At 42.9% G+C, this 15671-nt stretch overlaps 1 protein-coding gene across 2 annotated transcripts in view; it reads left to right on the top strand.

Moving 5' to 3' along the window:
• Positions 1-1069: 1069 nt before the first annotated feature.
• Dtnbp1 (dystrobrevin binding protein 1) overlaps positions 1070-15671 on the top strand; it is a 94879-nt gene continuing 80277 nt past the window's right edge. For both annotated transcript variants that reach the window (XM_042678571.1, XM_042678570.1), the window contains exons 1-3: positions 1070-1252; positions 12222-12275; positions 13569-13619. In XM_042678571.1, coding sequence (XP_042534505.1) covers positions 1197-1252; positions 12222-12275; positions 13569-13619 — 161 coding nt within the window. In that variant the 5' untranslated portion in view covers positions 1070-1196. The remainder of the gene's footprint in view (positions 1253-12221; positions 12276-13568; positions 13620-15671) is intronic.

Here is a 15671-nt window from a genome sequence, read left to right as displayed (position 1 = left end):
GAAAGGGCTGAGGGTGTGGATCAAGTGGTAAGGCCTCAAGTTCAAACCCCAAGAAAAGAGAACAGAAACAAGTTGAGTACACAAAGAAGTTTTCAATTTTGTGTGTGTTGGGTTTGAGATACCTGGGGGTGGGGTGCCTGTTGCAACAACTGCTGAATTGAGGGAAAGGGAAGAGGGACAAAAGCCGTGGGCTTTGTCATCGTTGCCTTGATAGAAATGACAGCAGTAATCTACTGGATGGAATGACCCAGGGAGAGAGCATGGATAGAAAAAGAGCAAGAGGCTAGAGAGGTAGTCCGAACTGATGGGGAAGGATGAGGGAGGAGCGAGACTCCAGAAGAATGTGTCTTAATATTATTAGATGAACTGTACTGACGAGCAACTAAGAGTGGGGTAAAGATCAGGACAGGGATGGGGTGTGGCTCAGTGGTGGAACACTTGCCTAGTGGGTCCCCACCTGGGTTCAATCTTTAGAAAACACTCCCCCAAAGTAACAGGGTTTTTGGCCGCATGGAGGTCACTAATGACTTGCGAAAGACCTTAACCCTCTGGTGTGAAGCACCCCAAAGTGTGATGGGGTAGGTTAAAGAGAGCAGAAGGGATGCTGAGGCAGTTGATTAGTACTGCTAATTAACAGTCCGTGGTGGAGTAACGAGGAAAGCGGGGCTTAGAGTGGCTGACCACCCCAAAGTCAGAGTCTGAAGGAGGGGACTAGATCCTGGGGCCCAAAGTCCCGAAAACGGTTTCTTACGGCTAGGGCTTAAAGATGATCCAGTTCTGTCCCGGACCGTAAACTACAACGCTCTAGCTGGAGGAGCCTTCGACTTAACGCATCCTTTCACGAAGCCACCTGTAAATAGTAAAAAACCGAGAAGGCCCTGGCTCCGCTCGCACCCGGCCCGCCCTTCCCCGCAACCCCGGCCAGCGCGCTCCACGGCGCCTGCGCGGGCCTGGCGCGCGGCGGGGGCGGGGCCGGGGCGAGGGCGCGCGGCGGGGGCGGGGCCGGGGCGAGGGCGCGCGGCCGGCCGGCGCGCGTGGCGGACGCGGAAGACGCGGGGGTTTGCGGGGTGAGGGGCGAAGGCCGGCCGTGGGACTGCGGGGTAGTGACAGGTGCGGGGCCCCGCCCGCTGGCAGCCCAGCGGGGCGGTACCGGAGGAGCGCGGCGGCTGAGGCGGGGAGACGCGGCGGCGGCGGCGATGCTGGAGACGCTGCGCGAGCGGCTGCTGAGCGTGCAGCAGGATTTCACCTCCGGGTGGGTACGCGGGGGGCGACCGGCAGGGCCCCAGGGTGTGCGGGGGTCGGCGGGGGGAGCGGGGCTGGCCCCGAGACGGCCTCCTCCGGCCCGCCGAGGGGGAACGAACTTGTCCGCGCGTCCCGCGGCGCACGGTGAAAACTGGGGCCGGGGGGGGGGGGGTCGGCCCGGGGGCGGGGCGCGCCGGGGTGCGGGGACCTCCCCTCCCGGCCCTCCCGCCGCAGAGGCCCGCGGAGGACGCCTGTCCCGGGACCGGCGGGCTCCGCTCCCCCTCCACCCCTCTTACCCCCCCCCCTGCACCCCCACTTCCCGACACCTCCGCCCGCTCGGCCTGGGGGGTTCCCGGGGGCTCCCGGCGCCCCGCTCCGGGCGCGGCCTAACCCGCCCTCCGCTCCACCTTTGCCCCAGTGAAGGAATGGGGCCAGACAAACCGCAACTGTAGCTCCACTGTTCTTAACCCGGCGCCCAGGACCTTTGGCTGGGAGCCTCCCAAAACTTCGGAGGCCTCTGCACCCCCCCCCCACCCCTCCCCAGGCCGAATATCACTGAAGCCAACAAAGTCAGCGGTGAAGTTGTGCAAGGTCTCCAGGTCAGTCCACTGCAGGCGCGCTGCCGCTTCACACCACGCTGTCCTGCCAGTTACTCAATGCTCTCTGGCCTCATTTGACTGCTTGTGCGACTGTAAAACTGGGTGGACGGTGCTTGCTTCATAGCATTGCCACGATTTTGTAAAACCCTCTGCCAGGCTATGCTACTATCACTTCTACTTAGTGCTTAGTTCACATTTTCCATTGCTTGAGAAAACGTGTCACCTTTATCAAGCAAGGCTCTGCTACCTATTACTTACATGGCCTTTCAGAGCGTATTTTGAATATCATGTCGTCTTAGTTATACTGTCTTAAATTATGAATTGGAAGGATGTCAGCTTTCAACTTTTAAAAATTTTATTTTTTGTCCTTCAGCTCTTCAGCCCAAGGCTAGCATTCTACCATTTGAGCCACAGCACCATTTCTGGTTTTCAGGTGGTTTATTGGAGAGTAGAGTCTCAGGGACTTTCCTGCCTGGGCTGGCTTTGAACTGTGATCCTCAGATCTCAGCCTCCTGAGTAGCTAGGATTACAGGCATGAGCCACCAGCACCCGGCAGCTTTTAACTTTTTATCTCATGTAGCATCTAAAAATGTTTCTACTGTTACTGAATAGGAACTGGCAAATACTTGAACATGTAGAACATATAGAGCACTTTTGATTATTTTGGTTCATGTTCTTAATATTAATTATAGGTGCCTAAGGATTTCATTAATGACTGTCATTGAGGCTCACATTTTTCTTCTCCCTATTTAGGAAAGGTACATAATTTCTTTTTTGAGTGTAAATTTAAAACTGGTATGACCCTGGCCAAGTAGCATGAAATAAGATCCATCTGGGTACACTCCTGCTACAAGCCTGGAGGAATCATTGGTAGGACAGCCCCCACCTTGTTGGTTGCTGTAAGTGTATATCACCTGGTTATTTCAGAAACTCTTCTTGTTCCTGATCTTGCTTAAAATGTTTCTTGCATAATACTGACTACTCCAGAAGCTGAGATCTGAGGATCACGGTTGTAAGCCATCCCAAGCAGGAAAGTCCATGAGAACTCCAATTAACCACCAGAAGACCAGAAGTGATGCTAGGGCCCAAAGTGGTAGAGGGCTAGCCTTGAGCAGAAAAAGCTCAGGGACAGTGCCCAGGCCCTGAGTTCACAACAGACCAAAAGAAAAAGTTTCTTGCTTATGATGTAGACTTTGGATTGACCAAGTGTACACCATCCTGGGAGATCTGGATAACCCTAAAGGTTTAGGGTTTAGAGAGAGGAGCCCAGGGGCTCTGTTTAGAACCCCTCCCAAGCCGATGGCATAGGGGCAGCCAGTTTAGAATTAGGTATCCTGCTGGATATGATGGCACATGTCTGTGTTCCCAGACCTTAGAACCCTTAGTAGGGTGAAAGCAGAAGGGTTGAAAGTGGGCTAGCTTGGGCAACATAGCAACCCCCCTCTTCACAACCCCCTGCAAAAAAACAAAAACTTGCTGAGAGGGCTGTATTCCAGATTGGCTGCTTCTTTGTGCAGGTCACTTGGCTGACTGTCCATGTACACCACTGGCCTGTTACCTGGCAGGAAAAACTTCCAAGTTAGCCAGCTGCCCTAACCTCTGAACACTTTTCTTTAGGTCCTCAGTTTCCTGCACAATTCTCACTAAGGAGAAAACAACATGAAAACTGCTTAGTCAATTTTGGGAAACTCTTCCATATTCAGCTTGAAATCTACCTATTTTAAATGTTTGAAAACTTTTCCTTTCTAAGAAAAAAATTAAACAGAATGTACATGTGTCTCTTGAAAAAGAAGCCAAGGGATTCAGATGAGAGAGGCCAGTTGCCTCCCAAACTGAAATTGGACCTTACACTCCTGTAGGAGCGGTGGTGTAGAGCACATGTTGAGCAGCCAGAGAAGCTGCCTTCTAAAGGAATGTTCCAAGTCTCATATTCAGGTTTCTCCAGGCAATCAATGAATAGCCTCATAGTTTTCTGAAGTACGACATGGCTAGTATTGATCCTGCAGCTATCCAGAGTGTCATCCTCTTCAGCTTTTATGCTCATCTTCGGAAAGCTCATATAAGTGTAACTTAAAGCTCGAAGCAGTTTTTTTAGTGAAGAAGGACCATCTCAGTTTCATAAAAATGTCATGTAAGTGGTAAAAACATGTCCAGTGACCATTCAGATTTAGAAAACCTGCACCTTGCAGTCCTGTTTTTTAAAAGGCAGGGTAGAAAGTACTGATGGTTTAGAGATACCACATGTCTCTAGATTTGTGGCCTTTGTTTTGGGGTGCTAGGGATAGAACCCAGGGCCTCACACATGCCAAGCAAGTGCTCTGCCATTGAGCTGCTGCATCCCAATATCCTTGTGGTCTGTTTTGTAAAATTTAAGTCATACTAACACTGAGCCAACTACTACTGCGATTCTGTCACTTTTCTTCCTGCCCTAAGTGGGTGTTGGACAGCTGAAAGACCCCACAGCTAAAGGCTTTAGTTCTCTGCCTCATATAGAGGTTTCACCCCCACTCCCCCCACCGAGTTCTCATTTGATTTCACTCAGTCAGAATTCTGCAGCCTTTACATGACTCAAGTAGCTCATCCTCCCCCATCCCCCTTAAACTCAGAGGGAAACTTTTGGATGTATAGAAGCGCGTATTTCAGTTGAGTCTTTTTTTTAACCTCTTGAGTAGCTATGACAAAAGGCCCCAGAACTGAGGTATTCAAGCATGTGAAACCCTTCAGGGAATTGAAAACCTGATTTATTGAAGGTTTAAGCTGCTTGCCATCATAGGCTGTTGGGTCCTTGTAATGCTGTGGCTCCTTTTTCATCACCTGGTTCAAAATTGGCACAGAGAAGAGGATACAGTCATTATATTCAGTGTGGTCAGTTGGTGAAGTTTTGCTTGACTTTTCTAGGATCTGACTCTCTCCTTCCTTCCCTACTTCCCACCTTCCCACTGATCCCCTTCCCTCCCCCAGTCTTTTTCAGTGCTAGGGGTTGAACCCAGACTTTTGCTTTTGTATGCTAGATAGGGAAGAACCCAGTTTTTTGCTTTTGTATGCTAGATAGGGAAGTAATCTACTGGGGCTTGAACCCAGCATCTAGGCACTGTCCCTGAGCTATTGGCTGGTATTCTACCACTTGAGCCACAACTCCACTTCCAGCTTTTTGGTAATTGGAGATAAGAGTATCATGGACTTTCCTGCCCCATCTGGGTTTGAACTTCAATCCTCAGAGCTTAGCCTCCTTGAATAGCTAGGATTACAACCGTGAGCCACTGGTGCTCAGCTAGGCACTAGTCTTATTTTCATAAAGGCTTTAAAAGGGCTTGGGACACCATGCCCTCTTGTTTTCCTATTGTGTACTAAGTAGTATCTGTATATTAGCCTGATTTCCTGGAGTGACTAAGATGACAGAAAGTGTCTGCCCTCTGTATGCCCTAGGCTGGTGGTAATATGAAACTGTAGAGTGAACTGAAAAAGATAGAAGTGAGAGTTGGAGTGGGATACTCAAGAGGTAGAGTGCTTGCCTGGAATTCTAGAGGCCCTGATTCAGTCCCCAGTAACCTACATGCATGGAGGGGGTAGATAGACAGACAGACAGGATAGAAGGAGGGAAGGAAAAAGATACAAGTGGCTTGGTATATGAACTCTGGAATATGCATTTGTAGAAGTGTTCAAAGAAGAAAGGGATTCTCAACTGGGCCTGGAAGAATGAGGAGTGATTGTGATAGATTTGGGTTTAGAGCATTGTAGAGAAGGAAGCACTTGTGGGGGGGTCAGCTAGGAAGAATGCAGTTCTTAATAATATAGATTCCTCAGTACCTTATTTATCAAATATTTCTTTCCTTCCTCCTCCTCCTCCTCTTCTTTTTCTTTTCTTTTCTTTTTTTTTTTTTGGTAGAGGGCTTGAACTCAGGGCTTGAATCCTGAGCTCTTTTATTTACAGCTCTACCACTTTGAGCTACAGCTTCACTTCTGGTTTTCTGGTTGTTAATTGGGGATGAGAGTCTCATGGGAACTTATCTGCCTGGCCAGGCTTTGAAGCATTTGAAGCATGATCCTCAGATCCCAGCCTCCTGAATAGCTAGGATTACAGGTGTGAGACATCACTGCCTGGCTTTCAGATATTTTTTGATATATACATAGTGATACTTGGGTTTGAGTTCAGTCCTTTATTGTTTGAACCACACTCCAGCCTTTTTTGCTTTATTTTTCAGGTAGCGTATTATGCTTTTGCTCAGGGCTGACTTTGCACTTTGATCCTCCTGCCACTGTAGCTAGAGTTTCAGGCTTGTTCCACCTTACTCTTGGCTTGGCTTGTTTTTTTAGATAGGGTCTTACTAACTTTGTCTATCCTGGACTTAAACCATGACTGTCTCATCTACACCTCCCATGTAGCTGGGATTATAGGTATATGCCACTATACCTGTCTTCAAGTGCTTACTTTGTGTCAGGCACTATTTAAATCCTGGGAATAGAGCAGAGCACAACTGGACAGCAACTAAATTCCCTATTCTCATACCAAAAGTATGAGACAAGAGATCTTACTCTTGCTAAAAACTAGGTTAAGGGAGAGAGTTGTGTGTTTTTTGGAAAAATATTCTGTATTTCTGAATGAGTAACTCAGGAGTCAGTGTAGTAAGATTAGTGGTGGGTAACAGCTGTAAGTATAAGTATGGGTCAGTTCAGTGATGAGGTGGCCATGCCAGTAGAAATTTGGAGGAGGGGAGGATGTGGCAGGCAGTGGATGTTTTTTTTGTTTTTTTTTTTCTGGTCGTGGGGCTTGAACTCTGTGCCTGGGCACTGTCCCTCAGTTCTTCAGCTCAAGGCAAGCACTCTACCACTTGAACCACAGCACCACTTTCAGTTTTCTGGTGGTTTATTTGAAATAAGAGTCTCATGGACTTTCCTGCCCCAGCTGGCTTTGAGCCGTGATCCTCAGATCTCAGTCTCCTGAGTAGCTAGGATTACAGACGTGAGCCACCGGCGCCCAGCCAGTGTATGTATTTGTCAGCAGTGAGATGTGGAAGATTGAAGAAGGCACAGGATTGATAATTGATTTTGGAGTGTCTTACGTAAGTGAGGTCACATGTCAACATAAAAGAATAAAAATAGGTTTGAGGGAAAAGAGCCATTGATCATAAATTGATGTAAGATAGCAGCTTGGTACTTAAAACAGTTGAAAATTAAAGATTTCGCTCGGAGGTCAGACCTAATGCCATATATTTGACAATAATTTAACTATCATTGCCAGGATAAGAGCAAAAATAGTTTAAATTATACTCCCTTTTTTTGCAGCTTTGATGTAAGTTTCTCAAGCTTTGGAGTTTAAAGCTCATTTGTACTTTCGAGTGTGATTAATGCTGTTTTACTTTTTCACTGATCTTGTTTGAGAGAAGAGAGAGTTGATAAACACTAACATGAAAATGTGATACACTAGATTTGTAAACAAATTAAAGTGAAAATAATGCAAGTTACTCAGGCTGAGACCTGAGGATTACAGTTCAAAGCTAGCCCAGACAAGAAAGTCTTTGATACTCTTATCTCCAATTAACTACCAAAAAGCCGGAAGTAGAGCTATGGTCTAGTGGTAGAGCACTAGCCTCGAGAAAAAAACCCCAAAAAACAAACTCAAGGACAGAGTCTAGGCCCTGAGCCCCAGGACTGGCAATAATAATAATCAAAATAATAATAATATAGCTTCAACATGAATCAAAGGAATTGAGTCTTAACAGAATGGGCTGAGACATTTTTATGGTGTTTTAAAGCAGTTATATTTTCTAACAGTTGATTAATATGGACAGATTGGGAATTGAGGTACACATAGTGAAATGCTGTCCGGGTCACCCCATGTGGATGAATCTGCTAAGCAGAACCGCTCATCTCTGCTCCCTGCGTCACTCTTTCAAGTTTGTGTCTTAAGTACTTTTGAGGATTACTTCCATTCCTTCAAGGCTTCCATTTTAGTATTTTCTCCATAGCTTGAAGGAATAAATATTCTGGTGTCAAATTAAGGTTAAGTCTCTGGAGCAGTAAAAAAATAAAGCTATATTGAACTGTTATTACGAATTTGAGGTTTGGTGCTTTGAACCTGGCAGTGTGCATAAGTAGAAAATTATTGTTGGACAATCATTTAATCACTTAAATAAACAAATATATATATATATATATATATTTTAATGCACTCACATAGTAACAGTTCTGTTTTCCTGCAGGTTTTGGTGTAGGGAAAAAATCGGAGAATGGGCCAAAGAAAGCCTTTTTGTAGGACCTAAGACATTAAGACCTCTACTATGTTTCACCTTGGTCCAGTAATATACATGGCTTTTTGGTAATAAATTTTATTATACTTTTCATTTAGATCTTTATAGTGTCTCAGAGTGCCACCCAGGTCTTATTTGGAAATTAATTTTTGGCAAGTTTTTATGGTTTAACCTAATGTGACTGCTTTACATTTGAGGAAACTGAGGTATTCCCTCAGAGCAGTATTTCTTCCCAGTGTGTCAGGACATTGTAGAACACTAACTAGACTTTATTACTGAGCTCCTCCTTCCTTGAACAGGATCAGTGTGAGACAAGTAATCAGAGTTGTTTTAAAAATATACATGATAGACTATTTTCAGTTGTTCTAGTTTTTAAGGATGTATTTGAGAACAGACTTTTATTATTTTTTTTATTAAATATGTTTAACCTTAAATTTTTTTTTGGGTCCGGTCCTGGGGCCTGAACTCTGGGCCTGGGCGCTGTCCCTCAGCTCTTCAGCTCAAGGCTAGCACTCTACCACTTGAACCACAGTGCCACTTCTGGCTTTTTTCTTTTTGCTTATGTGGTTCTGAGGAATCGAACCCAGGGCCTCATGCATACAAGGCAAGCGCTCTACCACTGAGCCACCTTCCCAGCCCCATAAAATATTTTTTTGTGTGTGCTGTTCCTGGGGCTTGAACTCAGGGCTGTGAGCTGCTTTTGCTCAAGACTAGCAGTCTATCACTTGAGCCACAGATATACTTCCAGCTTTTTCTGAGTACTTTATTGAAGATAAGAGTCTCATGGACTTTCCTTCCAGGTTGGTTTTGAACTGCCATCCTCAGGTCTCAGCCTCCTGAGTAGCCAGGATTATAGGTATAAGACATCAGTGCCTGACAATATTCTTATTTTTTATTTTATTTATTTATTTATTTGGGTCCAGTCGTGGGGCCTGAACTCTGGGCCTGGGCACTGTCCCTCAGCTCTTCAGCTCAAGGCTAGTGCTCTACCACTTGAGCCACAGCGCCACTTCTGGCTTTTTTTCTTTTTTCTTATGTGGTGCTGGGGAATCGAACCCAGGGCCTCAGGCATGCAAGGCAAACGCTCTACCACTGAGCCACCTTCCCAGCCCAATATTCTTATTTTTTAATGCAAGGATTCTTACCTTTAAAATAAGAACTGGAGACATGGCTCAGATGCTAGCATGTCTTTTTACTAGCTTTAAGCCTTGAGTTCAAACCCTAGTACCACTGGGGGAAAAAGTGATTTAACCCTCCATCTTTTTCTCTCCTGAAATTCTTGGGTCTTTCCAATGTATCTCTTGTTACATTGTTTTCTCCAACAATTTCTATCCTGAATTTTGACATTGCCAATTTATTTGGGAGATGGTGTGGTAGAAAAAGAATAAGACTATTTTTATTATTTTTAAAGCTTCAGATATACACAGAAATAGGATTATACAAAGAATCCATTACTCATGGCTTATACTCAGGAGTTTTCAGATACTGCCATATTTTCTTGGTCTTGTCCTTTATAAGTAAATCTTAGACTTGGGCATTTCACCTCTCATATTAGTTTGTTTTGCTAAAAATACATCTACAAAAATATCATAGCTAATAAAATTAACATTAATTCCTTGATTTTTATCAACCGCCCAGGCTATAATCAGATTTCCTTTGTTCTTAGACTTTTTTTTACAGTTGGTTTATTCATATACAGATCAGATAAGTGCTACCCATTTTGTTTGGTTAAAGACCAATTTTTAAAGCAGATGGCTGTTAAGGAGCCACAAGGGAAAGCTCTTATTGCATCTTCTAGCAGTTTTATTTTCAACTCCTTGTGACTCTTCTCCTTTCCCTTTACCCAGATTAGCTCTTTGTCTTTGCGGTAAGGATAGGGGGGCACCTCCAACTTGGTATGTTCCATTTGAGAAGTTAAAAGTTTATTTTAGAAATACACATTTGAAAAACCAACCTCAAGATGTGCTAGATTATTTAATTACAGTGGGCTAAAGAGAGTCTTGGCAATTCTCTTTCGACACCTATCTGTCATCTGTCACTAAAAACGATCGTGGAATTGAGAGTGATGCACTGCTGTGTATCACTCTCCTAGGATAATTTCCCGAGTTGTTATGACTAATGTTTTTCTCAGATTTCAGAGTGGAAATGTAGAGTAGGCCTCTAAAAATGTCTTTCCCTAGTTTTTAATCTTTGCTTAAGCAATATTTATTAGTTTCCAACATAGGCTTGGGCATTTACATTGTTTCCTTGGGAAAAATAAGAGATACGTAATTTCCTAGACTAGCGAAATACACATATTAGTCATGTTAAATTGCTGAAATGTTTGAACATTGCAGAGAAATTAAGCCCATCAATATTTTTTCTTTGAAAAATATTATAGAGTAATAAAAAGTTCTTTTATGAAATTTGTATTCCAGAATGATGACAAAAATACATTTGTTCAAAAATCCCCATCAGGTATTATTGACAAAAATGAAATCTTAGGTCAGGGCCTGCATGTAAGTTTGTATAGGTTCCACATTGTTGGGTGCAAGGGGTGAGGCATTGGGTGTGGCTCATGGCAATAAAGGGTCTTGAAGGCGGAACACTCAGTTCTTTTTTAACAAAGTAAAGCCTTTATAGGGGTTAGCAATGTTGCTGTGGCCTCTGTTTCTGCCTCTAGAAATCAGTATTGCTAAGTAATTAAGAATATGTACAGTAGTATCTCATTGTATGAAATTTTCTCTTGTACTTACTGGCAAGCTCAATTTTGAAGAGTCTACAACCAGAATAAAGTAAAATGGGACCAGTATAGTGAGAATAAATTGTATAGTCTGTCAACATCATATTTTACATTTAAGAAAGCCTGCTAATGTTTTATGTATGCTTCTAGCCCATTTATGTTTTTTCTAGCCCAGTCATTTGCTCTAGTCATAAAGCTGGCAGAAGCAGGACATGATCCTGATACTCATTTGACCAAAAGTAGAGTTAGAAAATACATACACGCATGCACACATGCACGCACATATGCATATACACACGTGTATAGTGCCCAAACTCTCACTGTGGGCTGGCTTCAGGTTAGCAACTGAAGATGAATTTCTTGTCAGGAACATGTGAGGAAAGTACTGTTTTGTTGCTCAGTACCCCCAGCTAGTGTTCATAGTAATAAACCATTGTCATCAGAAAATGTTAATTGGGGTACATAAAATCCTTTTTAATGAAGTTTGTAGTGTATTTCAGAAAGCTCCTTCCTTATCAGTGGAAATTTCAATAATGTGTGTGCTTATAAAGAAATCTGAGGGCTGGGAAGGTGGCTCAGTGGTAGAGTGCTTGCCTTGCATGCATGAGGCCCTGGGTTTGATTCCTCAGTACCCATAAGCAAAAAGAAAAAAGCCAGAAGTGGCGCTGTGGCTCAAGAGGTAGAGTGCTAGCCTTGAGCTGAAGAGCTGAAGGACAGCGCCCAGGCCCAGAGTTCAGGCCCCACGACCGGACCCCCAAAAAAAAAAAAAAAAGAAAAGAAAAAGAAATTTGAGTGCTTGATACAGTATCTGGGAAGCATAAAGTATGCTGCATATATATATGTTAACTTTGTTACTGTACCTGTGTGAACCACTGCTTTTCTTTTTTTTTTTTTTAACTTCTTTTTTGGGTCCAGTTGTGGGGCCTGAACTCTGGGCCTGGGCGCTGTCCCTCAGCTCTTCAGCTCAAGGCTAGCGCTCTACCACTTGAGCCACAGCACCACTTCCGGCTTTTTTCTTTTTGCTTATGTGGTGCTGAGGAATCGAACCCAGGGCCTCAGGCATGCAAGGCAAGCGCTCTACCACTGAGCCAACTTCCCAGCCCCGAACCACTGCTTTTCTAATGACACCAGATAAATTAAGATTTCTTCCTACCAACCACATTTACAGGTTTGTTTGTCTTTTTAAGAAAGGATTTGGGGGGAGTAAAAATACAAATATTGCTACTTGCTTTTCCCTTTGTAGCTAATCTACTGCAGACCCTCAAATATTTGTTACTTGTATATATGCTTAATTCTTGCTTAAAATAAAATGGAACATATGCCACTTAAAATTACTAGAGAAACTTGTGATTGAAAATCTTTAGACCTATAATATTAAAAATCTTTAGACCTATGCTTGTTCCATTACAGGTTGAAGACTTTAAGTGACAAGTCAAGAGAAGCGAAAGTAAAAAGCAAACCCAGGTAAAGTTGTGCTAAGATTTTAATTTATTATATCTTGAATGCTGTACAATTTTTGGTTGCATTTATAATAGTAAAAGTACTTATGGGTTTTAGGTCTATTGAGTTTATCTGATTACAAAACAATAAATTTTTCTAAATTTTGTAACATGGGAAATTTCTCTGACAAAATTGTGAAATTGTTGAAAAATGGTCAAGTACAATTGTTTCACATTGACAATCATTAGGTGTTATTTAATCACAGTTGATTTGTGTATTAAGACCAGAGTGAAAGGCCTACATCAATGAAAAGTAAATTGTTATAAAGCAGAAGTTGGCAAGTGAGTCTCTTTGTGTTCTTTAAAGTGAGTCCTTTAACATGCTTTATCTGGAAACACTGTGAATTGTGCTGGATTTTAATGTTGTTACTAAAGCATGTGACCAAATTAACTTTGAACTCTTGAGCTTTGATCTTGCCTACTTACTCATTACATTAAAATATGTTTAAGTTCAATCTTCAAATGATTATACAAGAGGGTTAAAATTCAACATTTTAAAGTATTTATTGTACTATATGCAAAAGATAATCTTCAGAACAAAGTGACAGTTGTATATTACCCATTAACACTAAAATAATAGCCAGGAGCCAGTGGCTCACGCCTGTAATCCTAGCTACTCAGGAGGCTGAGATCTGAGAATCATGGTTCAAAGCCAGCTCAGGCAGGCAACTCCGTGAAACTCTTATCTCCAATAAACCATCAGAAAGCCAGAAGTGGCACTGTAGCTCAAGTGGTAGAGTGCTAGCCTTGAGCTGAAGAGCTGAGGGACAGCGCTCAGGCCCAGAGTTCAAGCCCCACAACTGACAAAAAAAAAAACAACAAAACTTTCTAAAAGTTTAAATAAATTATTATTAGTGATTTTAAAATATTTTATGTCATAATTCACAATGCCAGAAATCTCATGTGGAACTTTTTTTTTTTCAATTGACTAAATCATAAACAATTTTTTGTTTTGTTTTTTGCATGGGTCCTGGGGCTTGAACTCAGCGCCTGGGCTCTGCCCCTGAGTTTTTTTGCTCAAGGTTAGTAATATTCTACCACTTAAGCCACAGCTCAACTTCCTTTTTTTGATTATTATTTTTCTTTTGGTTTTTGGTGCTTAATTGCAGATAAGAATCCCATGAACTCTTCTACCTGGGTGGGCTTCAAATCATGATCCTCAGATCTCATCCTCCTAGGTAGCTAGTATTACAGATGTGAGCCACCAGTACCTGGCAGTCATAAACAATTTCAATAAAATAAGTGTTTCTTTTGGCAGGACTGTTGCATATTTGCCGAAATACGCCGCTGGACTAGAGTTACTTAGCAGGTAAATGTTTTCCTTTAGAGAGGAAAGTTATATTTTTAACAATGTAGATTATTATTAACAATTGTATAAAAGCACAATTTTATAGTGATTCGAAAGCCTTTTTTCCCTGAAAGCTTTTACTTTTCAGTGGCTAATATGAAGACTATTCAGACTTTAGACAGATCATGATTGTATTTAGTAGTAGGTACTTTATCATGTACATTTGTGATATATATTCTTTTCTTTCCTTCCCTCCTCCTTTCTTTCCTTCCTTCCTTCCTTCCTTCCTTCCTTCCTTCCTTTCATTTTTTTTTTTTGCCAATCCTGGGCCTTGAGCTCAGGGTCTGTTTAAGGTTAATGCTCTACCACTTAAGCATAACACCTCTTCTGGCTTTTTCTGAGTAGCTTATCAGAGATAAGAGTCTCATAGACTTTTCTGCCTGGGCTGGCTTTGAACAGTGATCCTCAGATCTCAGCCTCTTGAGCTATTGGTGCCCGACTCACTTTTTTTTTTTTTAAATAGAAACAAAGCCAAGTGTCCATGGCTCAGGCGTGTAATCCTAGCTGCTCAGGAGGCTGAGATCTGAGGATCACCATTCAAAGCCAGCCCGGGCCGGAAACTGTGAGACTCTTACCTCCAATTAACCACCAGAAAATGAAAGAGGTGCTGTGGCTCAAGTGGTAGAGTGCCAGCCTTGAGCTGAAGAGCTCAGGGTCAGCACCCAGGCCCAGCGTTCACGCCCCATGACCTTAAAAAAAAAAAAAAAAAGAACCCTTTTTTTTTTTAAATTGTGAAAATACCATACAGAGGGGTTACAATTGCATGGGAAGTTTCTTTTTTTTAAGACAGGCTTTTACTCTATAGGCCAGGCTGAAGGTATATGCCATCTCATACTGATAAATACTACCAACATGAGTGAAACTTTAAAACATTATGCTCAATGAAGGGAACTAGCACAAAAGGAAATAGCACATACAATTCCATTTATATAGAAATGTCCAGAAGAGGTAAAACATAGAGACAAAAGGTAGATTAGGGGGCTGGGAAGGTGGCTCAGTGGTAGAGTGCTTGCCTTGAGTGCATGAGGCCCTGGGTTCGATTTCTCAGCACCACATAAGCAGAAAAAGCCAGAAATGGCGCTGTGGCTCAAGTGGTGGAGTGCTAGCTTTGAGCTGAAGAACTGAGGGACAGCGTCCAGACCCAAAGATCAGGCCCAGGACTGAAAAAAAAAAAGATAGATTAGTGGTTATCAACATTTGGAGGAGGAAGGGAAATGGGTAATGACTGTCAATGAGTATGTTGTTTGTTTTTTAAGAGTTAGTTTGATACTTGTATAACTTTGTGTATATGCTAAGAACTACTGAATTATATGCTTTAAAATGTTGAATTTTGTGGTCCATCCTTTACACCAGAGTTACTATAAAAGTATGCATATGTTTCTGTTATGTGAAGTTCTCTATAACTCATCATCTGACAGCTGTGTGGTAAAGATGTGTGCAGTACACCATCATTAGTACCTTTTTGCTTTCTCGTCTCTTTATTTAGAGATTTTTCTTGTTTGAAATGAAAAGTATTTCTTTTTTTTTGGGTGGGGGGTCCGGTCGTGGGGCCTGAACTCTGGGCCTGGGCACTGTCCCTCAGCTCTTCAGCTCAAGGCTAGCGCTCTACCACTTGAGCTACAGCACCACTTCCGGCTTTTTTCTTTTTGCTTATGTGGTGCTGAGGAATCGAACCCAGGCCTCAGGCATGCAAGGCAAGCGCTTTACCACTGAGCCACCTTCCCAGCCCCATGAAAAGTATTTCATAACAGTTTTCTGCTTGGTTTTCTTGAGTGAACAACATAAATGAGCAAGTAAAGAAGTATGGTAAAAAAGTTATCAGTGATGCAATGTTTGTTTTCTCTTATTGAGATGTCTAGTGTTTATCTTTGTCTCACCATCTCTCTTCGCCCTCCTTCTCTCCCTCCTCTTTCCTTCCCTCTCTCTTTCATTCCCATCTGCTTTCTTTCTCCCTCTCCCCCCTGTATATTCACCCATTGATGGATATTTGGGTTGTTTCTGCTTTTTAGCTGT

Source organism: Dipodomys spectabilis, unplaced genomic scaffold (assembly GCF_019054845.1).
Source record: "Dipodomys spectabilis isolate Male_0828 unplaced genomic scaffold, ASM1905484v1 ptg000045l, whole genome shotgun sequence".
Classification (NCBI taxonomy): domain Eukaryota; kingdom Metazoa; phylum Chordata; class Mammalia; order Rodentia; family Heteromyidae; genus Dipodomys; species Dipodomys spectabilis.
This window is presented reverse-complemented; position numbering and strand designations above follow the sequence as displayed.